Here is a 26,509-nt window from a genome sequence, read left to right as displayed (position 1 = left end):
GCACATTTTCAATGTCAGCTAGGCCGTAGCTAGATAAAATACATATCCCTGTGTGATCCCTATTAACATTGTCTCTTCAGAGGGAACAGTTCGTTGGCCCTAGATATACAGTATATTGCCCATTGCCAAGGTTATTGCGTTCCTGCAGCATGCCCCCTCCCGCTACCACCCGACGAGGAAGCATTATCATTACTCCAGGTTCCAATACAGCAGTTGACTACAAGGGGGAGACTCTACCACCGCTCTCTGTTACTATCGGGTCAGTTGGGGGGAACCTCCAGCTCGTGCCTGCAAGTATTGCGTTAGGGGACCCCAGATATCTCTCGGCTTAGAGGCGCAGGGTAACGTTTCCGCATATATGGTAAGTTGTTCCTGGCAATACACCAGGTCTTCCATCCATTCCTTAAACTTAGGGGCTCGCCCTCTACCCCACCTGCCGGCAACCCTGCGTTTCGCTAGCAACAGCGAGAGTGAGACATATCGACGCCGCGCTTTTGGGATTTGTCTAGTGTATCCGAGCAGCGCAACTAATGGGTCACAGTCAATCAGTAAGTCAGTCATCGCAGAGAGCGCTTCAAAGACTTGTCCCCAGTATTCCTTCACCCTCGGGCACTCCCAGTCTAAATGCAGAAACCCAGCTCCCATTCCTCCACATCTATCACATCGGTCTGTGTCCCGCAGCCCAAAGCGACACATCCCTGCCGGGGAACAGTACATACGCTGCAAAAATTTATAGTGGATGATACGCTACCTGGCACTCGCTGAGATATCCGTAGTTTGCGAGCAGCAGTATCGCCATTGTTCATCCGTAATGTCCCTATTCAAGTCAGCCGTCCAGTGCGTCCGCGCTTTATCACAAGGGGTCTCACATTCCATTCGTATCGTGCGGTACATACTGGACACCAGGTGTCCAGGACTCACGCTCTGCAGCATCTGGTGCAAAGGCTTTAGTATCTCTGGCTCATGAGGGAAGCTTGGGAGAATGTCCCGCATGCCCTGTCGCAACCTTACATACAAAAATATGTCTAAAGTGGTGTGTTGTGTGGCACCAAAAAACTGAGCCATCGTACAAAATTTACCACCGCAGAACAGATCCCCCCAGGTTCGTCTGCCCACTCGAGCGCATAATTGTCTGAAACCTGTTTCTTGCAGCAGTGACAGCCGAGGGTGATACGTCAAAGGCAAAATCGGGGAATAAAGGGTCGATGTCCCCAGAGTCCTCATAACATACTGCCATGCGTCCACAGTGCTCGTGAGTGTAGTTGGCGCAGTGTTTCGAGGGCAAGAGTGTGCATGTATCATTCCATCTAGGGGAATCGGGTCTGCCAACCAGTGTTCCGCCGCCACCTGTGGCATGCAGTCTGGCTGATGCACCCAGTAGTAGGTGTAGTGGGCTTGGGCGCAGGCATGGTATAGCTCAAAGTCCGGGACGTCGAATCCTCCACACAGTGCCGGTTTGGTAAGCACCTGCCACTGGACCCGCGGCCGCCTGCTCCCCCAAAATAGCCGTATAAGCTCAGATCTCAATGTTGTAAAAAAGGAACGTCCCGGATAATAGGGGAGATTGAGAAATAGGTATAGGAAATGTGGCAATATCACCATCTTATCAATGAAGCTCGGCCTGCCATTGACAGGGGCAAAGCAATCCAGCGAGTGACATTGTCAGTAAGCCGGCTCATGGCAGTGCCGTAATAGAGGCGGATCATTCCCGCTCTATCTCCCGAGACCTGTATCCCCAAGTATCTCAGGTCTGTGTCGCACCATGTAAGCGGATAGACCAGTAGGAACTTGACCGCAGCCGGAGTCAAGGGAAACACCTGCGATTTCTCCCAGTTAATATGGATTCCAGAGAGTTTCCCAAAAATTATAAATTCACGTAGTAGGGGGTTGAGCGCTCTGTCATTGTGATGTTGCCGCAATCTGCACGCCAAGGGCTCAATCACGAGAGCGAACAGGAGGGGGGACAGTGGGCATCCCTGTCTAGTCCCCCTTGTCACGGGAAATGCGGGCGAGACTCGTCCATTCACGAGCACCCTAGCCGTGGGTTTTCGGTAAAGCAGCTGCACCCATGACACAAAACCCGGGGGAAAGCCCATGCGAAGCATAATACCAAATAGATAATCCCATTCAATGGAATCAAACACTTTAGTAGCGTCCAGGAATACCGCAGCCAGCGGAAGCTCCGGCGATACATTCTGCAAAATCGAACAAAGCGTGCGAAGATTATGCGAGGTTGCCCTCCCTGGAATGAAGCCCGCCTGATCCGGCAGGACCAACCTACCTATGAGGAGGAGGATTCGATTCGCCATGAGCTTTGCCAATATCTTGGTGTCACAGTTAAGAAGCGATAGTGGCCTGTAGGATATACAAAACTGCGGTTCCTTTCCAGGCTTTAGGATCAACGTGATCAGGGCTTCACGCATGGAGGGGGGGCAGTGATCCCTCCTCAAGGGCCGCCTCATAAAGTTCTTTCAGAATGGGGGCCAAAGGATCCACGTATGTTTTATAAAATTCAGCAGGGAGTCCGTCGAGCCCCAGCGCCCTGCCGGATTTCTGCTGCATTATCGCTTCACGAGCCTCATCTATCTCAAACAGAGCACATAGGAACTCTCTATGGCGATCTTCCAACCATCCCAATGCAACATCGCCCAGGAATGTCTCGAATTCTAAGGGGTCTCCGCGCTGTGTCGCATACAGTTTAGTATAATGGTCTACGAATATATCCTGTACCCTTCCCGCGTCCCGGCACCTTTCCCCCTTCAAGTCTGTTATTTCAAGAATATAGTTGGAGAACTTGGGTTTCTGGATGGCTTCTGCTAACGCCTTTCCCGGGCGTTCACCCTCTCCATATCTACGAGCCTGCCAGTACTTCCCCAAGAACTTCGATTCACGATCTGCTGTGGCAGTGTAATCCGATAGCTTATCCCTGAACTCCACGTGCGCCTGCCCTCTGGTGCCCCGAGTCATCTGCACCTCTAGTGTCTTCAGCTCTCTTTCTAACCTCTGGAGTCTCCCTCGAATATCTCGGAGCACTCCAAAGCTTATTGATATGCACACACCCCTGATCGTAACCTTAAACGCTTCCCATATATTCTCCACCAAGTCCACGGAGCCTCTATTTCTCTGAAAAAAAAGCCCCAATTTCCTCTTCCAGCTTGGCGTGGAACACCGCGTCCAGCAATGCTGTGGGCTGCAATCGCCACGCCCGTTTTACTCCATTCCCCTCCCGCAAATCGAGCATAAGATGCACTGGTGAGTGGTCTGAATATGTGCGCGGCAGGTGGCTTACACTTCTAATGGACGGCCCTAAGCCTCTGGATGTTAGACAATAGTCTATCCGGGCCCATGAAGCCGCGCTTGCCACAAAGTGCGTGCCCTCCGCAGATTGTGGGTGCATGTGACGCCAAGTATCGATTAGTCTCCCCTCCGCCATGATCTCCCGCATCGTTGCCTGTGTGCGATTGTAATGATGTGGAAGCGTCGTGGATCTGTCCAGGTCGGGATCGAAGGCAACATTAAAATCTCCTCCCCAAATGACGTGCGTGGTGCCTAGCGCCAATATTTTACCCCATAGGACAGTAAAGAAGCCTGGTGTGTCTACATTCGGGCCGTAGCAGCTCACCAACGTGCAAGTGTCAGCTCCCATCCTCCCCCACACTATCGCATATCTTCCCTGCGGCTCTACAAGCTCCCCCTGCGGCACGAAGGGCGTATTGCGCTTAACAAGGATAGCAACCCCGTGAGCATAGGAGGAGTATGAGGAGGATAGTCTGTAAGTCGCCCATCTCCTCGCAAATGCGACGTTATTTTGTGGAGCGAAGTGTGTCTCTTGCAAGAACGCTATGCTGATGTTATGCCGATCTAAATAGGAGATTATTTGTCTCTTCTTTCTAGGGTCCCCCATCCCCCGTACATTCCAGGACAATATCCCTATACAATTGTCAAGTGACCTGCCTTGCGCGCTTTCCATTAGCAGTGATAGGATCCTTTCGTATCTTAGTAGGCGTCTCGTCTCCTACATCTGTACAGTTGCACATTTGTCTGTCTAAGAACATCAAACTAAACTCAAAAACAGTCCCTCTAACTACCCCCTCACCCTCCTCCCACTGAAGCATCCCAATCATGCCAGTACCACTATTCCCTCCCCCCTCTCGCCTCCCAAAGTAGCCCACTACAGCAAGGGCTAAAACACTCTGCTTAGTGTCGAAAGAAATCTACTAAAATAAACAACACACAGAGGGATCTCCCAGGTGGGGTTGGTCACCAGGTAGCGCACAAGTTACACCTGCCCTCTCAGGGGCACGCGAGAGCCCTCCGTACCCCATTAAGAAGGCAGGGGTGTCCGATGTGGGTCATGAAAGTTCTCCAGTGCCAGAGCCAGGGAGCTATGTGGCGGGGGTAAGTATTTCGTCCAGTAGCTCCTGCCCCTCACTCAGGTGAGTAGTGTCACTAACCTCCACTTTGGGCGCCATCATCTGTCAGCTTCATCTCTCCCTGATCAGTCAATGTCCGATGTGGAAGGTGACAGGGAACCTGCCACAGGTTGTTCCCCTTTATTCCGGCGTTTTAAATGTTTCAAAAAGTCCTCAGCTTGCTGTGGTTTAGTGAAGAATGATTGTTTGCCTTGGTGGGTGATGCGGAGCCGGGCCGGGTAGAGCAGTGCATAGTCGATTTGTGCCTGCCGGAGCTTTTGTTTTGCAGGAAGGAACTTTCGCCGGTCCTCCTGCACCGCAGCGGTGAAGTCCGGGTATATAGTGAAATGTATTCCTTCATATTGGAGCTGTTTTTTCTCCCGCGCCATCCTGAGGGCCACATCGCGGTCCCTATAGTTGAGGAGACGGACGATGATAGGTCGCGGCGTTCCGCCTACCGGTGGTCTTGGGCCCAGCGACCGGTGCGCCCTCTACACCACAAACTGAGAGGAGAAGGATTCTGTCCCTATTGTCCCCATCAGCAGTTTCTCAACATATATCTCCATCCGGCTTGTGTTGGTAGTTTCGGGTATTCCTAGGAGGCGAATGTTGTTGCGTCGGCTTCTCTCTTCCATGTCCTCGCTTTTAGCCGCAATGATTTTCAGTAGTTTGTCCATTTGAGTGACCGTATTCTGCGTGCGCGTCGCGGCGTCCTCCGATTCCGAAATGCGCTTCTCAGCCTTCTTGAGCCAGTTCTCATGCCCATCTATTTTGCGTACAATATTATCCATATGTGTGGTCATGTCGTCCATTTTACCCGCAATTGTGGCTATTCTCTGTCGCACTTCCAGAAGGATAGTTTTCATGTCCACGTCAGGGCGCGTCTCGAGCGCTTGTTGTCGTGGGTTCGACACTGCCCTCCTGAAGTGTCTTGGAGCTGGCGAGGGTCTGTCTTCCCCATCTCTCCGATTCGCGATATGGCGCTCCCAGGTACCCAGAGGGGTTGGGTAGCCACACAGGTCTCTCCACTCCGAGCGTCGTCCCGAAGTTGTCGCTGGACACTCCTATCAGCCAGTGACCAGGGCGTCTCGATTCGCGGTGTGCTCGGGGTGCCACCCCGCGATATAGTGTCTCCAAGATATCGCGCAGCGTGGTTTGGCAGTGCTGCACTATGCAGGAGTTGCACATATGACCAGTGGCAGTCTCCAGCAATGATCGCTTCTCGCATAGAGGCCCCAGCCAGCACACCTCGCCACTCCGCGCTGCGTCGTAGGTCACTCAGGGGGATCTCCTACAGGCCCCACTAACCATCCACTCAAGGGGCAGTATCCTGTCGTCATGCTGCCGCGTGGGGACCAGGCACCCGCAGGTATTGAGTATAGTACTCCTCTGGGTCTGCACAGCAGTCGATTCGCGGTGTCCGCGGCCTCCCCGCCAGCCTCACACAGCCATCTCATATGATCAGCTCTTCTCTAGCGTGTCGTATCGTGTTTACTTTGTCTAATCACTGTTCGCCGTGTGTCAAGACTCAGCTCAGATTCAGCTCCATGCGGCGTCTAAGGGGTATTATGTGGGCTATGTTCAGGCCTCCACGCTTCTACTTTATCTTCGGTTGAGCCCCCACAGACATAGATGGCGCTCCCTGGCGTCACTCAACTTATCAGCCGCAGCGGCAGCTCGGCCCCAAATCACTTCGGCAGAGCCGCATATACAGCGGGGCCTCGCAGCGCAGTGCCCCTGTCAGCACCCCGGCCAGTCCGGTCTCCGGGCTCTCTTTAATGCGGGCAACACTCCGGTGTCCGGGCCAATGCTCTATCGCCACTCTCCCTCTATCGCTTCCAGTCCAGACTCGGGCCTCCGCCAGTGCGTGCAGTGCGTGTCCTTACCAGGTCTCTGTTGCGCTCCGTGCTCACCGCCCACAGCGCCTACCAGTTTGTCGTAGCAGTCCGTACTCCCTCTTGTCTCTGCCTCCGTTCGGACTCTGGCGTCTCGGCGGTCAGTCCGCTCTTCTGCGGCCTATCCCCACCTCCGTAGCCACAATCTGCAGTCCGATGCGGCCCGCGCGCCACGTGAGCGCAGCGGCCTGCCGTAGATATGCCACGCCCAGCTCAAGCACCGGTCAGGCAGGCCCTGACGCCGGTCAGGTTTGTTTCCTCCTCGTACTGACTCCCCGCTCCGCCAATACTCACAGGGCTCCCCGAGTTGTATATCGAGCAGTTTCACGTCGGTGCTCTATAGTTTGGGATGATGTCTGGCATTGAAGGAGGATAAATGAGCGGATTATGACATCGGACTGCGGGAGCTTCACCCAGAGGTAGCCATTCCGCACGTGCGCCACCTAGCGCCCAGAGAAGGGGTCATTCTTTCATATACTGTGGTCTTGGCCCAAAATTCAAATATACTGGAAGGGCGTGGCCCGGGTGATGACAACAGTGATGGGTGCACAGGTCCCGACCGAGGCAAGGTGGCTCTTCCTTTATTTGGAAAGATTTATATAGCACTGGCTAGACCCGGAGGTATCAGAGCGCTTTACATGAGGAACAATAATATAGTTACAAGGTTACAACAATAAAATAAAGTAGAACGGTTACATCAATAAAATAAGGCATCACAAAAGTACATAAAACAAGTCCAAGGGGAATATAAGGAGGAGGGGGAGAATCAAAGGGTTGGAAAATCGATCAGGTCAGAGTGTACCAATAACGGAGGATAGAGATCCAGTGGGAAACATGGTATGAATTAACAGAACAGAGATGAAGAATCATCGAGCTAAATATGGGTCAAGAAAAGAACATGAGCGTTCAGTGCAAGGCTCCCTCAAAATGTTGGATCGCATAGGCAAAGGAGCGGGTCCGAGGGTGAGTGCAGAGGAGAGTCTCGAGGGGGGGGGGATACGATGAGAGGAGTGTAGGCCAGCCATGGAGGGGTCGACATGAAGGCAGAGGGCAATCGGGGCAAATAAGGAGAAAATCCAGAGGTCCACTCTGGAACCAAAGAGCAGTCGATGCCATCAATATGGAGGACCCCGGATAGGGACATCAGACCGTTCAATCACAAGATGGCGGGCTTGACAAAAAAAGAAATTCAGTCCAAAAAAGCCACGAAGAATGGCAACTCCACGGCATCGGACAGGAAAGAGGGAGTCAAGCCAAGAGGAACGATGAGGGAAGGAAATGCGGGAGGCCATCAATCTCACTCGGGTCGTTGTGCAGAAGTTCTCCGGGCTACAGCAGGAAAGTCAACTCACACACCATGGGAGCATACCAGGAAGAAGTAAGGCAGCAGCGGGGACCAGGACGGCGAGCCTCCCCTGGCTCGGGAAGTGAAAACCCAGATTCGGGGGCACAGGACCAGCAGCGCCGAGCCACTCACCCCTGTTACGACTCCATTGTGTGAAGACTAGAGCGTCTCAGTGAACCACAGGAGGCGAAGCAAGAGGTCAATCGGCAAGGCAGGCAGCTTTAATCCAAGCCGGAAAGGCAAGGGGATGGCAAGGAGGGGGAACCTCACACCCGCTAACTCAGCCGCCATACGGAGCTTCCGATCGAGCATTGGCTGCTCCAAGGCTGGATCAATACTCCGCAGATCAGTAGCGATTCAACCGGAGGGGGAGAAGGAGATCAACAGCGGAGAGATGAGGAAAACCATTTCCGGCTGGGTAGGTGACGGTCACGGGAAGGTACCCGAGCCAGTCTCCTCTATAGCCAATCCAAGCAGCTCCACTGGGCATCGGCCTTGTCGTCTCGTACTCCGCAGCTGCAAGACCAATCATGGATCCGAACCCCGAAGTGGGAGAACGAAGAGATGAGGACCGCCGTCGAGCATGACCCCAGGTGAGCAAAAAGGGTCCGAGGCGGGGTAGAAATAGGGGGATCCAAGCCAAAAAGGCAATCCCACGCCGGGAGCTCCCGACGGTAGCTCACCTGTCGGCCATCTTGGCTCAACCTGTGAGTGACGGGCGAGATTGTCTGGCCGAAATGGGCCAAGACCTGGCTTGCCTTGGCGGGAGGAGTGGCTAAAACAAACCTTGCCCGGGCATGGGGTGCAGGGGAGTCTCCGTCACTGGAATCCTGGAAGAAAGATATAGACTAAATCTAATCTGTGAAAGTTAATGTATACACTGTACATGTCAATCCACCAAACATACACATTGGATTGTGTTTAATTGAAGAGTATGTTTATTGGTTAATAAAAAGAATTTTTAAAAAATGCACAAACATTACTTTATACAAAATTCCAGGTACAAGGATATGGCCACCATACACCCGTACAATTTATTTTTTGTTGAAGCGACATAAACAAACCACAGACTTAAATGAATAACTTCTTGCAAAGTTTCTAAATCTGTCTATGAAATTTGCCTTATTTTATTGTTTTTACATAACATTTTGATCTGAAAAAGACTTCTAGCCACAGGTTTCTTACTTTGAATATTCCCAGTTGTGAACCTGGATCCGGAAATATTTTAGCAATTCCTGTTGTACTCCCGTAGGTGATATTGTCCGCGCTGGAATTAACGTGCACATGCCTACATAGGCGCCACCCCTGCGCACTGCCAAAAGAACATTAACCATCCCTCTTAGAGTCCACTCCACTAGGAAGAAAGGAGCATCTATGGCTTTCCTTGAAGATATTCCTAGGGCTGTCATTTGGAAGTCAGCTATATGGTCCATATCACATACTTTTTCAAAACATTATTATGTGGATGTAATGGCCTGCCAACAAGCCAACGTCGGCCAGGCAGTTCTACGCTCACTTTTTCAAATCACTGCAATTTCCGCAGGCTAGCCACCGCATGATGGAAGGATTGCTTTACAGTTTATGCACAGCATGTGTATCTAGAGCCACACATGCCTCGAACGGGAAATGTTACTTTCCCTGTAAGCATCCACTCGTGGCATATAGTGCTGTAGATTCACATGCACCCACCCCTCTCCCCGGATGTCTGTGCCTTTTGCTGTCAGATTTATATATTTCAGTTTCCTCTTTTCTTTGCATGTACATTTCTCTATACAGCGCTTTGCTTCACATTCCATCCTCACCCGCCGTGCGGGAAAACAATATAACAATGGAGTCGATGAACATGCACATTACCAGCAAGAGGAGGAGTCGAAATACCTTGTGACTCGAAAGACTTTCTCTGAAGAAAAACAACTTGCACTCATCCCGGCCCAACACTAGATGGCCGGATTATGCATGAACAGATGCTTACAGTTTAAGTAACATATTCCTTATTATTCCGTCAGCCTCGCACTGCCGTCCGTGAACACCGCATGCTTATTGAGCCATTATTCCCATACTGTTTGGATACAGTTGCAGAAGTGCTGCCTATGGTCCCAGATGAGGCCCGGCCATTCTGTCCTAAGCTATTCCTGATAGGCGACACGTAGCACGGTTCACAATACGATGTGGATTGGATACAACGACTCACTTGGCAGAGCTGTTGCTTCTCCTTTGGAGCTGAGATGTCGTGCCTGGTTGAGGAATACTGGCGTTTCGGGTCATGTCCAAACCTCACGTATGGACATGAGCTTCCGATGAACCCGTTGCCTCAGTGACAAGGCAGATTAGGTCTTGGAACGATATAAAGACAGTAGAGGCACTGCTAGGTTGGTGGGGCTCTCTGTCGCCCCTGAGAACCACATTATGCCATACGCCCAATCTATGACCATGGTAGGGGCTATCAGCCGTGTCCTTTCCCACCTAACCACCATGGCCAGCATGCTCAGTCCTTTGATAGCCGTGGACACGGCTCCCACATGCCTCGTGGGTTCCAAAGCCAGACATCCGCCCAATCCAAGGCCCCCCGCTAGACCACCATGCAGCAGCCACTTAGTCAAAGCCTCTTTAGTTTGTCCTCAATCCATCATGGGCACCCAGCTGGCAGCTGAATCTGTCTGCATCAGTAGAGGGACACAACATCAGACAAAATGGTGCTTCAGATTGGCCAATGGGATTACGCCCTCCCATTCCAATAAATCCTGCAGCCACTCCCTCTATCCCCAGGACGGCTGACAGAGGACCATTTTGCACTCTTGCAACAAGAAATACTGGCTCTTCTGGCCAAAGGCACCATTGAGAGGGTCAAAATGCAACACAAAAAGATGATGGACGGAATGTTGAACATTGTCAAACAATCACCCCCAGTCACAGATCTGGGTTTAATCCATCGTTATTCTGCTCACCACGCCACCCCAGTTCAGACATAGCCATATCTCTGTACTGGGGAGAATGTATGACATTGTTCTGCATTCTGTCCATCAACTGTTGTTTTTGCATTTGTCACCCCGAGTGGGACGGGTATGCCCAGAGGTGGGTCCCGTGCTCTCCATGCCACTGGAATCAAGCAATCCTGGCTGAAGAGGGGTGAAACCCCGAAACCGGTCCTAGGATGCTTGTTTCCAGTCCAGGGAGGACCTGGCTTCGCAGTTCGGGCTGGATTGTTCCCATGAGGCACAGGGTCAAGACTGATTTGCATTTGGCTGGGTTCAAACTGGAATGGCATCAAAAAAACAATGGATTTAGGCCCAGATCTCTGTACTGGGGAGAATGTATGACATTGTTCTGCATTCTGTCCATCAACTGTTGTTTTTACCATTGAGAGGGTACCAGCATCAGAAGTAGGTTGTGGTTGCTATTCCTCCTTCTTTCTGGCTCCAAAGCAGGATGGAAGCCTCCATTCTATCCTAGATCTGCACCCTCTCAGCTACTCCTTGAAAAAGAAAATATATTCAAGATGCTGACCCTGGTTCTGTTCTTATCTACCCTCAACCCTGGGACTCGATGGTAGTGTTGGACTTTTTTTCACATTCCTTAACTGCTTGCTCAGACGTTACCGTTTCATATGTTATCAGTTCATTGTGCTCCCCTTCGGCTTTACCAGTGCCCTCGGGTGTTCACCAAGGTGATGGCGTGGTTGCAGCACTTCTGCGGAGGTTAGGGGTTCCAGTCTTCCCCTACCATAAAAATTGTTGGAGGCGGGCTCAACCCAGGCAGTAGTTTCCCACTTCCAGACTACGGCAAACCTCCTGCATTTGTTGGAGTTCGCTATCAATGTGCCAAATTCCCACCTGATTCCCTCTCAGACTCTCTCTTTCATCAGAGATTTTCTGGATACAGTGCAGTTTTTGGCTTATCCGCCGGAACAGTGAGTCCAGGATATTAGTGCTATGATTCTGATGCATCAGCCTCTATCCTGGACATCGGCGAGACTGACTCTAAGACTGCTGGGTCTCAACGCCTCCTGCATCATGTTGGTAAAACATCCCTGTTGGCACATGCAGGCTCTACAGACCCAGTGGGCACAGCATCAGAGGAATCTCTCCTACCTAGTCTAGATTTCGGAGGGAACTGTAAAAGACCTGCAGTGGCGTATGAAGGACCGCAAGTTGGTCAACTGCAGACCTGTCTCTCTCGCTCCGACACAGAGCTCACAGTTGTGGCAGATGTCACTCTTGTGTTTGGGGGGGGGTCTGGGAGAGGTGGAGAGCAGAGACCTCTGGTCTCCAAGAAAGTCTCAACTCCAATCAGTCTCTTGGAACGGAGAGCCATCCATCTGGCATTGAAAGCCTGTCTTCCTTCCATCAGGGGAAGGCTAGTTCTGGTGTTCACGGAAAACACCACCACCATGTGGTACTGCAACAAACAGAGTGGGGTGGAGTCATGGACACTATGTCAAGAAGCTCTACGGCTCTGGACTTGGCTGGAACTTCAGGACATATTCCTGGTGGTTCAAAATCTGGCACGCTCTCTCAGAACAGACTAACTCAGCGGTTGATGCCTAGCGTATCACGAATGGTGTCTTGATCCAGAGGTAGTGCTAGGCCTCTTCCGAGATTGCGGAGTGCCATGGTTAGATCTGTTGGCCACTGCTGACAACAGGCAATATCAGCACTTCTGCTAGCTGGAGTTTCCAAGGCGGCTCTCGCTTGGAGACGCGGTTGTGTGGGGCTCCAGACTCTTATATGCCTTTCCGCCGTGAGTAGTGAGACCTTTCCATGTTTAGCAGAACATCACCCTGCCTACCTCTTTTCCCTTCTCAACCTTCTTAGGAACAGGAAAGGCTCGATAGCCTGGATCCAAAAAGAGTGTTATTGTTCTAAATTGATCGTACCAAATATTTCGGGGGGAGGATCAACTCTTTGTTGTATTTGGAATGGCAAAGAAAGAGAAGGCAATTCAAAAGAGAACCATCTTACAATGGATCATTCACTGCATTAAAATCTGCAACTCAATGGCCAAGGAACAGCCCCCTGAGGGCTTGAGAGATGTCTAAAACTGGGACTCCTCTAGGTAACACAGTGGTTGCAGCTGTTGCTCTGAGGCAGCACTGCAAACGTTTACAAACACTAGTGTCTCGGCAGTCCGGTCCTGCGAGATGGGCACTTTGCCCTTTCAGTCCTCCATGACTTCTTAGTCTGAAGCAATCCACAGAACCACCTCCAGCCAGATATATTGCTTTTCTATCTATTTTAAGGTAAAGAATCCGTAGCTAGAAGTCTTTATCAGATGAACAATTAACGCTTTATCTATTAGAGACTCTATATAGCCGCAGATTCCTTACCAACCCTCCCATCCTCCTCATTCTGCAGACTGTCTCCTCTGTCGTAAGAGATCCTATTGGACCACACTTTTGGCACAGCAGTCACTCTTCCTCAGCTTGACTCCGTGCTTCTGGTACCGAACAATAGTCAAGAACAGAGGTCAGTTTACTGGGGTGGCACCTAAACAGGCACTGTTCACATCACAACGCTATTGATGCCATACAGAGCCAAACAACGCCACCAGCGCAAAGGGAATTCCTCAAACTTTTCTGGATACAATCTGACACCTGGCAATGGTCTAAGGTTAGGAATCTGCAGCTATATAGACTCTCTAACAGATAAAGTATTATCAAAGGTAAGTGACTTGTTCTTCACGACATGTCATAATCAAAGATTTTGTGTGGTCTTCTGGTAAGTCTCCCACCTAATTTTAATGAACAGGCAACACTTATAGGTTAAACTATCAGTTGTAAATACATTTTCCCACCAGGCATTACCCTGTGAAGCAATAAACATGTTCCCAGTACCTAGCCTTGACCACATCTATCGAAGGTGGATTAATGCTTGCTGGCATGGTCTGACCAAATTGAATTTATTCCTAGTTAAAAGAGGATACTTTACAGATTCATGATCCAATGCAGCCACAGGGAATGATGAAGAGCTAAGCCTCTTACAACTTGCTGATATACAACTGTAGCAGACTCTGTACAGAATTTGATCCTACATAAAATTGGAATTAATTGGCTTGTTTCAGACTACACCTAACCCTTATTTATAGTTCTGATTCCCTCTGTGCACCTTAGGGCCCCAACGATCCACTGTGGCCTCTATTCGCAATGCTAGCCCTCGGCGTCATCTGTGCATCTCGAAGCTGCCTCAGTGTCTGCATTGCTCCGCTTCCTTCTATGCTGCTGCCGTCGTCAAAGGAATAACCACAACCATTGGTGGTTTCTGAATCTGAACCAAACTCGTCTTGACTGTAGCTGTGCCCTGATCCGTTGTGGCACTGCTTATTGACAATGCTTTTGACAAGCTACCCTTCCTGTGCAGTCCTGCATGAACGCTGCATGAAATGTTTGGCTCCGATGCAGATCAGAGACAATAGGGATTAATTTGCTCCTCAATATGATAAGGACAATTAGTACGAAGACCTTCAGGGCGCCAGTGGTCAGGGCACTTTAGTAGATACTTGGTTAGTCTTTTCCCCTGGTCCTGCCACTGTGCAGAGTGCTTCTTTTGCAGTAATGATCAAAAGGGCTGTAGAGGTCCTTGATCTTCAGCCCCCGATGATGGAAGTTAAAACCAATGTCCTTATGAAGGAACTTCAGCCTGCAAGGCACCTACCGAACCTTTGCTGCTATTTAATGAGACTCGTAGAGCTCTAGGGCACTTGGACAAAACCATGTTCTGGCCCTCCGGCCAACAGACCAGCAAAACTGAATTTCGTACATAGTGTCCAGCACCAGAGAGCTTGGTGGCTCAGGCATCCACCACTAAGGTCAACACTAACGCTTTTCCTATGACTCCACCTGACCACGAATCCAAGCGTATGGAAACGTTTGGCAAATGCATGTTTTCTTCCACCAGCCTTGCCCTACATTCAGTGTATGCTAGCTGCCTCCTTGGTTGCTACACTCATGCGTTATGGAAACTGGTCAGTCAAATCTTACTGGTGGTACCAGACCACCTATGGGCGTCTTTAGTCCAAACTGTTCAGGATGGTTAGGGTGCAGCACAATTTGCTGTCCAGCCTGGCCTAGACACAAACTATTGCTTTGGTCTGTCATTTGGAACAAGTGTGGTGCTTTGCACCTCACTTTGATGAGGCCTGTGGACTTCTCAGGGGCTGTCCGGCCATCCTCAATGGATATGCCATTCGATGGCTCCCGCTTCTTCGGCAAGATGGCAGATTCTGCCCTAGATCGATACAAAGAGAATCTGGCCATAGCTCGCTCATTGGGTCTCTCCGCAACCGCCAGACAGTTCCATCTGCAATTCTGCCCATTTCAGGATTATGCAAAAACCAAAGGAAATGATGGACGGAGTGTTGAACATTGCAAGCACTCACCCCCAGTCAACTGATCTGGGTTTAATCCATCACTGTTCTTTAGCCCACTTTGCCACCCCAATTCAGACATTGCCATATGCAAATCAGTCTGACCCTGTGCCTCATGGGAACAGTCCAGCCCGAACTGCCAAGCCATGTCTTTCCTGGACCGGAAACAAGCTTCCTAGGACCGGTTTCTGGCATTTCAGGCGTCTTCAGCCAGGCTTGCTTGAATCCAGTGGCAAAGTGAGCAAGGGACTCACGTCTGAGCATACCCTGCCAACTTATGGCGAACAAAGCAAAAACCAAAGGAAATGATGGACGGAGTGTTGAACATTGCAAGCACTCACCCCCAGTCAACTGATCTGGGTTTAATCCATCACTGTTCTTTAGCCCACTCTGCCACCCCAATTCAGACATGGCCATATGCAAATCAGTCTGACCCTGTGCCTCATGGGAACAGTCCAGCCCGAACTGCATTTCAGGATTATACCAGAGGTTTGGCATATCACCAACACCAGACCCTGCTGCCAGCACAGCGGACTCCTCAGCCCTTTCGAGGTTGGGTCACAGCTCCCAGAGGCAACACTCAGGACAACAGAGACCACACACTGCCCTCCTGCAACCACAACTTCAAAACTTCTTTAGTGTGTCTTTTCCAGCACACAACCACTGTGTAGGATGCTGGATCTGCCATTTCCTCCATGGTGGCAAGACATTACTTCAGACAGATGGGTTCTCCAATTTGTACCTCGTGTCCATGTTGCAGCAGGAAGGGCTGGTTCTTTTGGCCAAAGGGGCTATGGAGACTGGTCTGGCCTCTGAATTAGACCTGTGGAAGGACAAATTCGATATACTTACTCTAGCTCAGGATTTGTCCGCTCTGTGTCCTGGAGAATGGAGTGTATGGATTGATCTGCGGGGCGCTTATTTCCATATTCCTGTCCTGCAGGCGCACAAACCTTCTCTGCCATTCACAGTGGGCGAGAAGCATTTTTAGGTTACTGTGCTCCTGTTTGACCTCACCAACCCATCTGGTGTTCATGAAAGGGATGGCAGTGGTCACAGCAGCTTCAAAATTTGAGTGTTCCAGTCTTCCCCTACCTCAATGACTGGCTGTTTCACCAGGCAGTCGTAGACCACTTCTAGATGATGGCAAACCATCTTTAGGGTACACAATCAGCATGCCAAAATCACACTTTACCACTTCCCAGACTCTACTGTACATCAAAGCTATCCAGGAAACGATACAGTTTCATACCTTTCTTCTGCAGCAGAGAGTGCAAGGCATTTAGGCTATGATGCTTATGTTTTAGCCTATGTCCTGGATTTTAGTGAGGATGAGTCTGAGGCTATTGGCACTATTGGCCTCCTGCATATTCCTGGTCAGTCATGGCAGATGGCTCATGCGGGCTCTGCAGTGGGATCTGAAGTCCTAGTGGGTGTGCAGCATCAGGGGAACCTGTTGGATTCCATCCAGGTTTAAGAGGAGACTGCAAAAGATCTGCAGTGGGGACTGTTTGACTGTGATTGGGCTAGTGGCAAACCACTCTTCTTGACCTTACCAGAGCTCATGGTGATGACCGATGCATTGCTGCTCATTTGGGAAGCCATCTGGGAACGGTGGAGATCACAGGATTCTCATCTCAGGCGGAAAGTTGACTCTGTTGGAGTTGAAGGCGTTCCGATTGGTGTTGAAGGCCTTCCTGCGAACCTTTAAAGGGAAGCAGGTAGAGATTCTCACAGACAACACCATGGCCATTTGGTATTGCAACAAGCACGATGGGTCTGGTTTTGGGTCCTCTGCCAGGACGTTTTACTCCTCTGGACATAGCTATATCCTGAAGGCTTTTCTCAGGTCGAGAACCACCTAGTGGAATCTTTAAATGCTAGGACGAACCAACTCAGCCACGACACTTAGCGGATTATGAATCGCAGTTACTCTCTGAGCTGGTGCAGGACATCTTCCAGCAAAGGGGAGAACCCTAGATTGATTCTTTTGCCACCACTGTGAACACCATTATCAGCACATTTACGGACAGGAGTTCCCAAGAAGGCTGTCTCTCAGAGACACATACAGTCTAGAGTGGAGCTTGGGACTGTTGTATGCCTTCCAACCCCTGCCTCTCCTGGCTCCAGTTCTGAAGAAGTACAGAAACGACCAGGCCCAAGTCATCTTAGTGGCTACAGATTGGGCAAGGAGAGTTTGGTATCTATAACTCTTAGTCATGAGCATCTGTCCTCCTATCAAGATGCCACTCCAGGTGTATTTTCTGTCACAGCAGCTAGACAGGGGCTTGCACCCAGACCTGCGCAATCTGCTCCTGCCTGCCTGGAGATTGAAAGTTGGCAGTGGATTCCGTTTGTTTTCTCAGATTGTTGATGTTATCTTGGCAGCTAGGTACCCTTCCACAAAGTCAGTGTATGTCAGGTGCTCAGACACGTTTATGGACAGGTGTGGCAACTGCCAGACGGACCCATTACAGGTTAACCAAACTGTTGGATTTTCTTTTTTTCTATTAATCTTTAGCCAAGTGGGGACTTGCACGGGGCACTAACTATTAAAGGCTACTTGTCTGCTCTATCACCTTTTTTACGTCTGTCAGATCAGCCTTCTTTGTTCAAATCATCTGTTGTGATGAGAGTTCTTAAAGGTTTACAATACATGTTCCTGCCGAAACCCTTTGTGATGCCACGTGGTACTTTAATTTGGTTCTCACTTTTCTAATGCGCACCCCTTTTGAGCCAATTCGCAGTTGTCCACTATGCCTCTTGACCTTGAAAATGGTCTCTCTGGTTGTGCTAACATCAGCTTATCTTGTGAGGGAGCTGCAGGCACTCGCTATCCAGCCACATTGGCCAAACATTTTTCCAGACAAACTGATGTTGAGAACTCGAACTACATTCCTGCCAAAAGTATTAACATCCCTCTGTCAGGCAAGCTATCACCTTTCCAGCATTCTTTTCCCCACCTCATTCTTCGAAAGAGGTGGAGCGACTGCATTGATTGGACCCCCAAAGTCTTTAATTTTTACATTTACAGTACCAGAGACCACTGGGTTAATGATCAGCTCTTTGTGAGCTTCTTGTAGGCAACAAAAAAGAACCCTCTCTAGGTGGATAGTCCTCTGCATAAAAATCTGCTACGTACTAGCTAAGGCTGCCACTACTGCATTGGCGTGTGGAGTGCCTGCCCTGGATTTCTGATAGGCTGCTAAGTGCGAATCAGTCCACACATTCATGAGGCAATACTGTCTTGACCGTCTGGTCCATAAGGGTGGGCATTTGGCTTGTTTGGTCCTGCAGGACTTTTTTTTTATCTGAGCCTCTCCATAGACCCACCCACCACCTCGAGAGATACTGTTTTGATCTATTCATATGGTGAGCAATCTGCAGTTAGAAATATCAAGGAGAAGAACAAGTTACTTGCCTTTGATAACACTCTTTGTGATGGATACTGTAATCGCACATTCCTCACCGCCCTCCCACCTCCCCATTCTATGGAATGAGCTCTTTTCCATTTAAAAAGGTCCTAACCTTGAGATCTGTTCTCTGGTCATACCAATTTGCTGTTGGGCTCTGCGTCCGAGGGCACAGACAAACCTGCAAAAGAAACTAACATCAGCGTGCTTGGGTGGGTGCTTCTATGTGGCTTTATTAGTAATTTCAGGAGTGGAGCGAAGTCAGTGCGGAGCCGCACTGCACCATCTACCAACACTCAGGAGTACTGCTTTAGAGTTTTTCACTGGTGAGGAATCTAGGATTAGAGTATTCTCTAGAAAGAGCATTACAAAAGGTAAGTAACTTGTTCCATAGGTAAGTAACTTATTTTTTACCCCCCATTGGTAGTCTGTACCCTATCTTTAGGAACTCTTACTTTGCTCACAGTCATCCCTTGAGGTCTTTCACTCTCTTCAGGGACCCTCTACCCAGTTTAATTGTGTCCCATATACCTTTGCAGTCTATTTCGCACACTCACCCACTCGTTTCGATTGTGTTTTGCTCACCTTTCACCCTTCTGCTGTGTCCCCCCTTTTGCCAGATAGTCACCAGCTCCTCTTTTCTATAGCCTCTTGGCTGTTTTACCCCCTCCCCCTTTGTGCAGTAATTGTTTATCTTTGTTTATTTTCATTTTGAGGAACTTTCCGGTTGAAGAAGGATGATGTGATTTTTCAATTCTGCACATGTATTTGCTTTTCTTGCTTTGTAATGCAGCAAACAAATCATTGAACTGTATTGATGTTGCTTTTATTTGTGCTCTTCCCTGCCAGGGGTTCAGACAGGGGGTCCAGGAATTCAGCTTCCGGGGATGAGGAAGGTAAGTTTAGCTCTTGCAACTCATTGTGACTTCAATTCTGTTCAGTTGCCTTATAAGTGTGTTTTCCTTGCAGAACGCAGAGCCAGAGGAAAAGTGATGGAGCATGCATTACTGAATGACGAAAGTGAGTACTCCCTTGATCTCTCCTGAGCATGAGGGTCTATTTAGAGTGAATGCTACAAGTTAATGTTTAATCACCATGTCATACTGGGGCAGTTCTTTAATTAATTTGTGTATTCTTGGTAATCTAGCGTGGTTTTTTCATTTGTAAACTGTAGGTGCCTGCACTAGGGACAGAGTTTTGGTACTGTTAATGCTTTACTACTTTACTGACCGAGTTTCAAAATTCTTTACTATATCTTAAGTGTGGCTTTTTGATTGTTTTGTGAAACATACTGGCTCAACCTGGTTTCTTCTCCAGCCTCCATTTTGGCAAGGAGACTAAAGTGCAGAAATAAAAACTAAGCGATACTAGAATTCTTCTCTTTTCAGGCAAGTAAATTACACAGTTATGTCCCACTATAAGCTTCAAAACTGCATTGACAAATTGTTTGATTTCTTTCACAAGAGTCTCCCAAAGAGTTTCTCTTCTGAATCTTTGAATTCCAAAGAATCTGCTTTGCTGCAGTCACAGATCAATAATGACCTGTGTGTTTAGCCACAAGGGCTATTATTGGCTTGGTTTGCATTTGCAGACACCCATTGCTCACAAAACCATTCCTTCTTTAGGGACTTCATGGGAAATTAATGGATTTGCCCTTTAATGCCAGGAATGTGTTTTGCCCTTAGACAGATGAGATCCCTAAAAATGTAAAACGGTGTTGGCAACAGCAGAATTCCACAGTGCCATTATGGCAAGTCAGCAAAAGTTGTTTATTCATTCCATTACATTTATGCAGGCATTTACAAAGAGCTGAATAAATGCAAGCATGATAAAAAATTTAAAAACAAGTGAAACTTCATCTGTATAGCTTATGAAAATACTAATAAAACGAGGCTCTCATCTGTTCATCTCCAAGATAAGGTTTATTTTCACCCACCAGATCAGACCGCACCAGCAGCAGACCCCGCAACTGACACTCTCCATCTGAGGTCCCCACATTCTGCTGCTGATGTACTTAACATTCCCAGAAAGAATCTCTCATTAAATGGCAAGTTACAACACATCTTCGCTTTACAATATTAATGAGAGATAAAAAAGGGGAAGAAAAGAAGGGACAAGAAAAGGAATAAATGAATGGCAGAACACAAACTGTGTGCTGAAAAAATATCATCAGTAACAATGAAAAGCAAACATAAAAGAGCACAAGCAAAAAATACTACACTGGACATGATTAGCGTGGGGCTGAGGCCCATATTACCATCCTCTCTTCCACATTTTGACAAACGGGACATGCTCTAAACATCACCACCACTTAGCATGACAACATTTCTTATAACCACGATGATTTGTTTGGGACCAAAACATTTAGTTTGACCTTTGGGAGACCACAAAGCTTTTTTATCAAAAACCAGATCACCCACCTTCCAAACCTACTTGCGTACACCCATCTTGGCATCAAATCTTGGTTTATAATTCTCTTGATACCTTTTCACTCTCCAATTATTCACTACACTGCTCCTGTCTTTTACACTCAACCACACAGGATTGAGTTTTGAACCGGCTGCTCTACCCTTGAGTTTTTTTAAACGGCGAGCAACCAGTCACACTGTTTGGATTATTTCTATGCGCCCATAATTTTGCTCTAAGAATGCACTTCAGGGGGTATCTTGTCTCCTCAGCAGTTTGGACAGAAGCTCATACAAGCCTATTCATGCTCTCTACTAAGCCATTAGCTTGTGGTGTATAAAGAGCAGTCCGGTGATGAGTGATGGAGAGATCCTTTAAGAAATCCATCATCTCCTGAGAAGTGAACTGCACCCCGTTATCAGAGACTAAAATATCAGGTATGCCCTCACACGTGAATGCGTCCTTAAGACATTCAATTATGTTCTTTGTAACAACAGAACTCATGCAGCAAGCAGAGACCCATTAAGATGTGTAATCAACAAGGACAACCACAAACCTTTCAGTGTGAGACCAAATATCAAAAGGTCCAACAATGTCAATAGCAAGTTTGGACCAGGGACGTTCAGGTATTGCCACAGGTGAAAGAGGTGCAGCACTCAATTTTCTCTATTTGTCATTTCCAGCACATATAGTACAATCCCTAACAGCCTCTTCTTCCTGTCAGTCAATCTCTGGCCACCAGTAGGATTCCCTAACTCTCGCTTTGGTTACGCTACGTCCAAGATTACCTTTATGCTCCAAATTTATTATTTTTTCTCTCATCAAACAAGGAGGAACTAATCTCTCACCCCGAAAAAGTTCCCCCTGCACAATGTTCAATTCATCATGCACACTCCAGAAACCTTTAGCACAACTGGGAACCTCTTTAATTGCAGGCCACCCATTGACCACAAACTCCATAACAGGTTCCCTAGACTTGTCACACTCAGAGCTGACTTTCCATTCCTCTTTATTAAGTGCTGATTCCTTCACCCAAGATACAGAACAGTCGGAACTGCTCTTAATGATTTTGTCTAAAGGCATCTTCCAGAGGAAATCAGCTGGAATATTTTTAAGTCCAGGCAGGTACTCAACAGTGAATTTGTATTCCCAGAGTCCTTCAAGCCATCTTTTAATTCTGGGAGTAGTACTCTCAACATTCCTACAAGCAAACATGTGGACAAGGGGCTTGTGGTCAGTCCTAACCAAAAATGGTAAACCCCATAAATAAAATCTGAAATGGTTGATAGACCAAGAACAGGCTAACGCCTCATGCTCAATTACTGAGTAATGCTCTTCTGCTCCTTTCAAAGAGCGTGAGGCAAAACCAATGACCTTTTCATTCCCATCAACCATTTGTGATAGAACCACGCCCAAACCCCGTACCCTGGCATCGGTAGTCAAGATAGTCTATTTAAGTACATCAAAATGGCCCAAAGTTGTCATGCATGCAAGCTCATTTTTAGGTCTCGCCTAGTGACCCAGCGCATGCGCTGCTCGCCTTGGCGAAATCTATTATTGTGGGTTTTGCTTCGGAAGGGGGACAGGAGATGTGCACGCGCCCGGACAGGCGATATGCACACATAGGGCTCCCGGCGTTTCAGCACAGCGCGCGCATGGCACGCTTTCACTTTACTAGTTTGTAGCTCTGCTGTCTGCTCGCCTGCCTGTGTCTGTGGGAAGTGTTTGTGCTGCTGCTGCCTGTGCTGTGCCTTGTCTGCTTGCGGGGGAAGTCTTTGTCTGCTCGCATGCCATGTCTGTGTCTGAGGGGGTGTTCGCGCAGCTGCTGCCTGCTCCTTACCCGGATGCTGGCGGGTTCCTCCTTTGAAGAAGGGCGCGCGTTTAGGTGGCAGCGCGCGCAGGGGGCGCTGCTGTCCGAGGCTCCCGTATCAGCATCCCGAGGACCGGCTTGGAAGCAGTCAGCTGTGCTCGTCTGGTGATTAATGCACTGCTTGCTGGGGGTGTTGAAGGGATAAGGGTGAGAGGGGCTACTCCTGGCCAAGGTAGCGGGCAATTACTCCAGAGTAATGTGTTAATTAATTAAAGCACAGGCAATAACTCTTGGCAGCTGGCACCGTCGAACGTACAAGAGCCTGCAGGAGCGCGCGCCGGTGATTCATGGCGGAGATGAGCGGGAGACGCGCCGTATCCAGCAGGGATTCCTTTATCTCCGCACCCGCTACATGTGTGTGCGGAGACGGCAGCTCACGGAGCGCGGGGGCTTAGGTCTTCCATTTTTTCGTTATTATATATATATTTTTTTTAACTGTTTTTTATTTATAAGAAAGTGCATTGGTTCAGTTACAGTACAGTCATGTTGATATGTCCATTGCAGAAAACAATAATTTGGCAACAAACAATGTATACAGTGTACAAAACGTTATCCGCATCTCCCCCCTCCCCCCCTCAGGGGGCCCCCCCGCCGTAGCCACAGCCCTCAATGGAATAAGTGTCCCACACAACATCTTTGAAGGCTCATTGGGGTCTAGTCCTAATCCACAGCTGCACTACCTAAGGAGGGGGCCCATTGTCTAACATGAGGCGGGCCATTCATTCTTGTCTTTTACGCCGCAGTTCCACTGTTGGGGAGATGCATGAATCCCCCCTGTATTTGTTCCACTTTCCCCACTTATGGTCCCATTTCTTGGGGCAGCCCTGTCCCTTGAAAACGGTTTTCTCCGCTATCATTGCCCCGTCCATATCCTTCACCCAGTCTGTTACCCTCGGACTGGAGTCTTGCCCCCACTTCTGTGCAATATTACGCTTGGCAATCATCCACCCCATTCCTGCCCAAGCCTGTTCCATTTGAGAAAGATTAGTAGCCTCCCATATGTTGAGGAGACAGAGCTTGGGCTAGGGACTAAGAGGTTTGTTGCAAGCCGTAGACAAATGGCGTGTCACCCCCACCCAATAGTTCTGTATGTTTGGACACTCCCATAATATGTGGATGAAAGTGCCGACTTGGTTGCAGTGTCTTAGACAGAGCAGATCTGGCGGTCTCTTAAGTCGAAACAATAACTTGGCATCAAAATATACTCGGTGTAACACCTTGAGTTGTATAAGGCATAGGGATTGCTACCTCTCTGGGAGAGGCGAGAGCGTCTCTCCAGTCTTCCTCTAAAATTTCCCCCAGATCGGATTCGCAGATAGTGCTGAGTTTCTGCAAGGGATCAGTGCGATTCTTTAACAAATTTTTTTACGTTAGGGAGATAGCCTTGTGCTCCATTGGGTCCAATATTAACCTATCTTCCAGTGGGGAGGAATCAGGGAGAGGTGTCCCCTTTGGCCAGGCCGTGGAGATGGCGTGTTTGATTTGAAGATATCGAAGCGTCTCTGTGGGCTCTAGCTTATATTTGTTTTGGAGGTCCGAGAATGGGGCCAGTTTACCCTTCACCCACATGTCTCCAACCGTGGAGATTCCTATCATGTCCCACTTATCAAACCCGGGTCACCTGCTGAGGCGGCCCAGGATATCCGGTTCCCACAAAGGCGTCGCTTTCGGTAGGCGATTGTGCCACCCCAGTTTCCTCGTAGCTCCATGCCATATTTCAACCATGCGCGCAGTGGGACCAGTCAAGCAAAGTTTGCGGGGGTTGGTATATAGCGCCTGGTTGTAGCCCCCCCACCCCATGAGCCAGTGGTCGGTGCGGAAGTTAGGATCGTCATGTGGGGCAAACACCCAGCTGTTATTAGCCGTCAATTGGAACGCCTGGTAGTACAGCCGAATATCAGGCAGACCTATCCCTCCGTCGTACCAACCCATGGTAAGTTTATTCATAGCATTTCGAGGCGGTCGGTCCTCCCATAGTAGCCCGCGCAATACACTGTCGATTTGGGCAAAATAAGAGTCAGGGATTGGGTATGGCGTGTTCCGGAGTACATAGAGAAAGCGAGGGAGTGCTAGCATCTTAAAAAGGGAAGCACGTCCAAAGAGAGTGAGAGGAAGAGAACGCCAATGTCGGGCATCTGATTTTAGACGTTGAAGGGGCGTTGTTAGATTGCGCTCGAAAAAGATTTGAGCATCAACGGTTACAAACATTCCCAAGTATCGGAAGCCATGGATGGCCACTGGTATCTCGTATCCCGTTGAGCTGGGTGGGGGCTCACCCCACAATACGTACATCTGGGATTTGGACCAATTTATCCGATATTCCGAGTGTGCCCCAAAAATATGGAAAATATGAAGTACTCTCCTCAGTGAACGCGCTGAAGATGTTAGATAGAGGAGGATATCGTCCGTGTATAGGGAAATGCGATCCTCATGGTCGTATGTCTATTTGAATCCGCGTATCTCGGGTTCTCCCCGATCCAAACAGCGAGCGGCTCCAATACCAGGGCAAAAAGGAGTGGGGACAGCGGGCAGCCTTGTCTCGTCCCCCGATGAAGGGGAAAAGTGCCAGATCGATGATTGTTGACCGTGACGAACAAGGTGGGTTGTGTATATAGGAGTTTGATCCATCCAATTCGAATCCCAACGAATCCCACGTGACTCAACACTGCGAAGAGGAAGTCCCATTAGAGGAATCAAATGCCATGGTGGCATCAAGGGACAATATTATTGCTTCCTCTTCTATGGTGTCAATTCTCCCCAGGGCCCCATGTAGACGTCTTAGGTTCCTGGCTGTATTCCTACCCGGCATAAAGCCGGACTGGTCTGGGTGAATTAAATCGGAAATGTAAGGGAGGAGTCGATTAGCCAGGAGCTTAGCAAGGATTTTGGCTTCTACCGTAAGTAAAGAAATTGGGCAGTACGATTTGCATTCGCCCGCTGGTTTGTTGGGCTTATGAACTACTACTATAGCTGCTGTCCGAATCTCTGCATGAAGGAGCCCTGTCGGGAAGCATTCGTTATATAGGGCCAAAAGATGTGGCGCTAATTCTCCAGACATGGGTTTGAAGAGTTCAATGGGCAGTCCATTAGGACCCATTGACCCCCATTATGGCTTTCCTAATCTCCTTAACGGTAATGTCTGCCTCCAAAGACTTCCGTATCCTGTGAGGTAAGGCAAGCCATTTTAATTGTGGCGAGTAGATCAGCCGAGAATTGGGCCTGCGAAGCATCAGGAACCTTATAAACATCTTCGAAGTACGAAGCAAACCTATTTGCAATTTGTTGAGGATCGGTTAGGAGCTCCCCGTCAGGGCCAGCTATTGCCTGGACCCATCATGACGCCTGCTCTCTACGTTCTAACCATGCCAGGAGTTTGCCTGTTCGTTCTCCCTGTTCATTGATTAGATGCCTGGTAGACAAGGAGCGCATTGTGGCTTCCTCCAATAAGAGCTGCTTGTAGTCCTGTCGCTTGATTTTAATAGTATGCTGTGTATCAGGATCAGAGGCCTGTGAGAGCGACACCTCCAAGGCTAGTATCTCTGCTTCAAGTTCTGTTACTCTACGCGAGCGCTCAGTTCAGTGTCCCACTGTCCAGGATAGCGCCCTACCTTTAATTACCGCCCCATACCCCCCCCAGAGCGTCACTGCTGAGCTTACCGACCCCACATTCTCATCCAAATAATAATCAGTGTCCTGTAGGAGGGCCTCCCTAATGTGAGGTATTCTGAGTGCCCATGGCTGTATCTTGATAGGGCCTGGTTGCTTGGAACGGGATTGACCAAACGTCGTTAAGAGGGAGGAGTGATCAG

The 26,509-nt window shown here is 49.0% G+C and overlaps 1 protein-coding gene across 2 annotated transcripts in view; it reads left to right on the top strand.

Annotated features, from left to right (window-relative positions):
* The window catches only part of LLGL2 (LLGL scribble cell polarity complex component 2), a 682,570-nt gene that overhangs the window by 537,975 nt on the left and 118,086 nt on the right, over nucleotides 1-26,509 (top strand). For both annotated transcript variants that reach the window (XM_085616998.1, XM_085616999.1), the window contains exons 22-23: nucleotides 19,274-19,320; nucleotides 19,394-19,444. In XM_085616998.1, the coding sequence (XP_085473124.1) occupies nucleotides 19,274-19,320; nucleotides 19,394-19,444 (98 nt within the window). The remainder of the gene's footprint in view (nucleotides 1-19,273; nucleotides 19,321-19,393; nucleotides 19,445-26,509) is intronic.

The sequence above is a fragment of the Triturus cristatus genome, chromosome 7 (genome assembly GCF_964204655.1).
Source record: "Triturus cristatus chromosome 7, aTriCri1.1, whole genome shotgun sequence".
Taxonomy (NCBI): Eukaryota; Metazoa; Chordata; class Amphibia; order Caudata; family Salamandridae; genus Triturus; species Triturus cristatus.
The sequence above is the reverse complement of the archived record's forward strand: the minus strand, read 5'-3'. Positions and strand labels throughout refer to the sequence as shown.